This window comes from Hipposideros armiger, unplaced genomic scaffold, assembly GCF_001890085.2.
Source record: "Hipposideros armiger isolate ML-2016 unplaced genomic scaffold, ASM189008v1 scaffold_2462, whole genome shotgun sequence".
NCBI lineage: Eukaryota > Metazoa > Chordata > Mammalia > Chiroptera > Hipposideridae > Hipposideros > Hipposideros armiger.
In genome coordinates, this window is record NW_017733791.1 from 14,507 (window position 1) to 15,573 (window position 1,067).

Below are 1,067 nucleotides of genomic sequence, written 5' to 3' on the forward strand. Positions count from 1 at the left end.
CTAGGCCTGGAGATGGGAGCTCCCTTGTTAGGGAAGTCCTATGGCTGCTGGGGGAGGGGGGAGACCAGGGGGATATAAGGGTGGGGGTTGGGCATTGAGCACAGGATTTCTTTGTTCAGAGTACAGTGAAGCTGGGTGGGAAGTGAGGCAAGGGATGGCCTAACCTGTGTGCCTGGTTGCACTTGGCAGTCACAGGCAAAATTTTCACTGCAGTCTAGGGAGGTCTGAATCACTGTGCATCACCCAGGCAGCACAGTAATACACACCAGAATCACTTTCTTCCAGATTTCGGAGCACAAACTTACAGCTCCTCCCTGGGCCTTCATAAACATGGTACTTCTCTGAACTGATTCCCTCATCCACCACAAACTTTGAGCTGGAGAACTGGTAGTAGAGAAGCCGGCGTGGGGCCATCCCTTCCCGGAATTGGTACCAGTGGACGTAGTTGATGTTTTGATTAACAATGTCACAAGTGATTGCAACATACGACCCAGGCTGCTTGGTGATTGACATCATTCTCCCTTCCAAGTTGGAAGATATCTGAGTGGCTGTGACGAGAGCAACAAAAATAATGAGGACGAGGTAATAGTAATTCCTTAGTATGGCCTCCTATTGCCAAAAGAAAAAATCCCACGAGCATCATTGCAACATACTTACCAGGAGCCAGGAAAGCTAGAAAAAGAGCAGAAATCCGCAGCATGTCTTCCTTTTCTGGGCCTTAGAAGGAAAGGGACCAGATGATAAGAGGAGCAGAATTCCCTCTCAAAGCTCAAATCCTACTCAAAAAGAAAGAGATCCCTTGGACAGAAGGCAGTGACTAGAACTGGGCTTTGGGACAGATGTTACAGGCATTGGAAGCAACTGAGGATCTCTCTTAGAAGACGACCAACCTAATTACCCAGAGTGGGTGGGTGCTGGGGGAAGCCAGGGGAGGGGCCCTGCCTCTGTTCCAACCCACTTCTTGAGTGTCCTCCCGTGGCAGGCCGAGAGTGCGCCCTCTCCAGACAGGAAACCAGGAGCCCTGAGAGCCCAGGACCACAAGCAGACGGAGTGCCCGCACAGAGCAC

At 51.2% G+C, this 1,067-nt stretch overlaps 1 gene segment (V, D, J or C); it reads right to left on the reverse strand.

Moving 5' to 3' along the window:
• Positions 1 to 204: 204 nt before the first annotated feature.
• Positions 205 to 842, reverse strand: LOC109378675 (T cell receptor gamma variable 3-like). The segment is given in 2 exon segments: positions 205 to 548; positions 658 to 842. Coding segments are annotated over 2 exon segments (387 nt in total).
• Between the last annotated feature and the right edge of the window lie 225 nt (positions 843 to 1,067).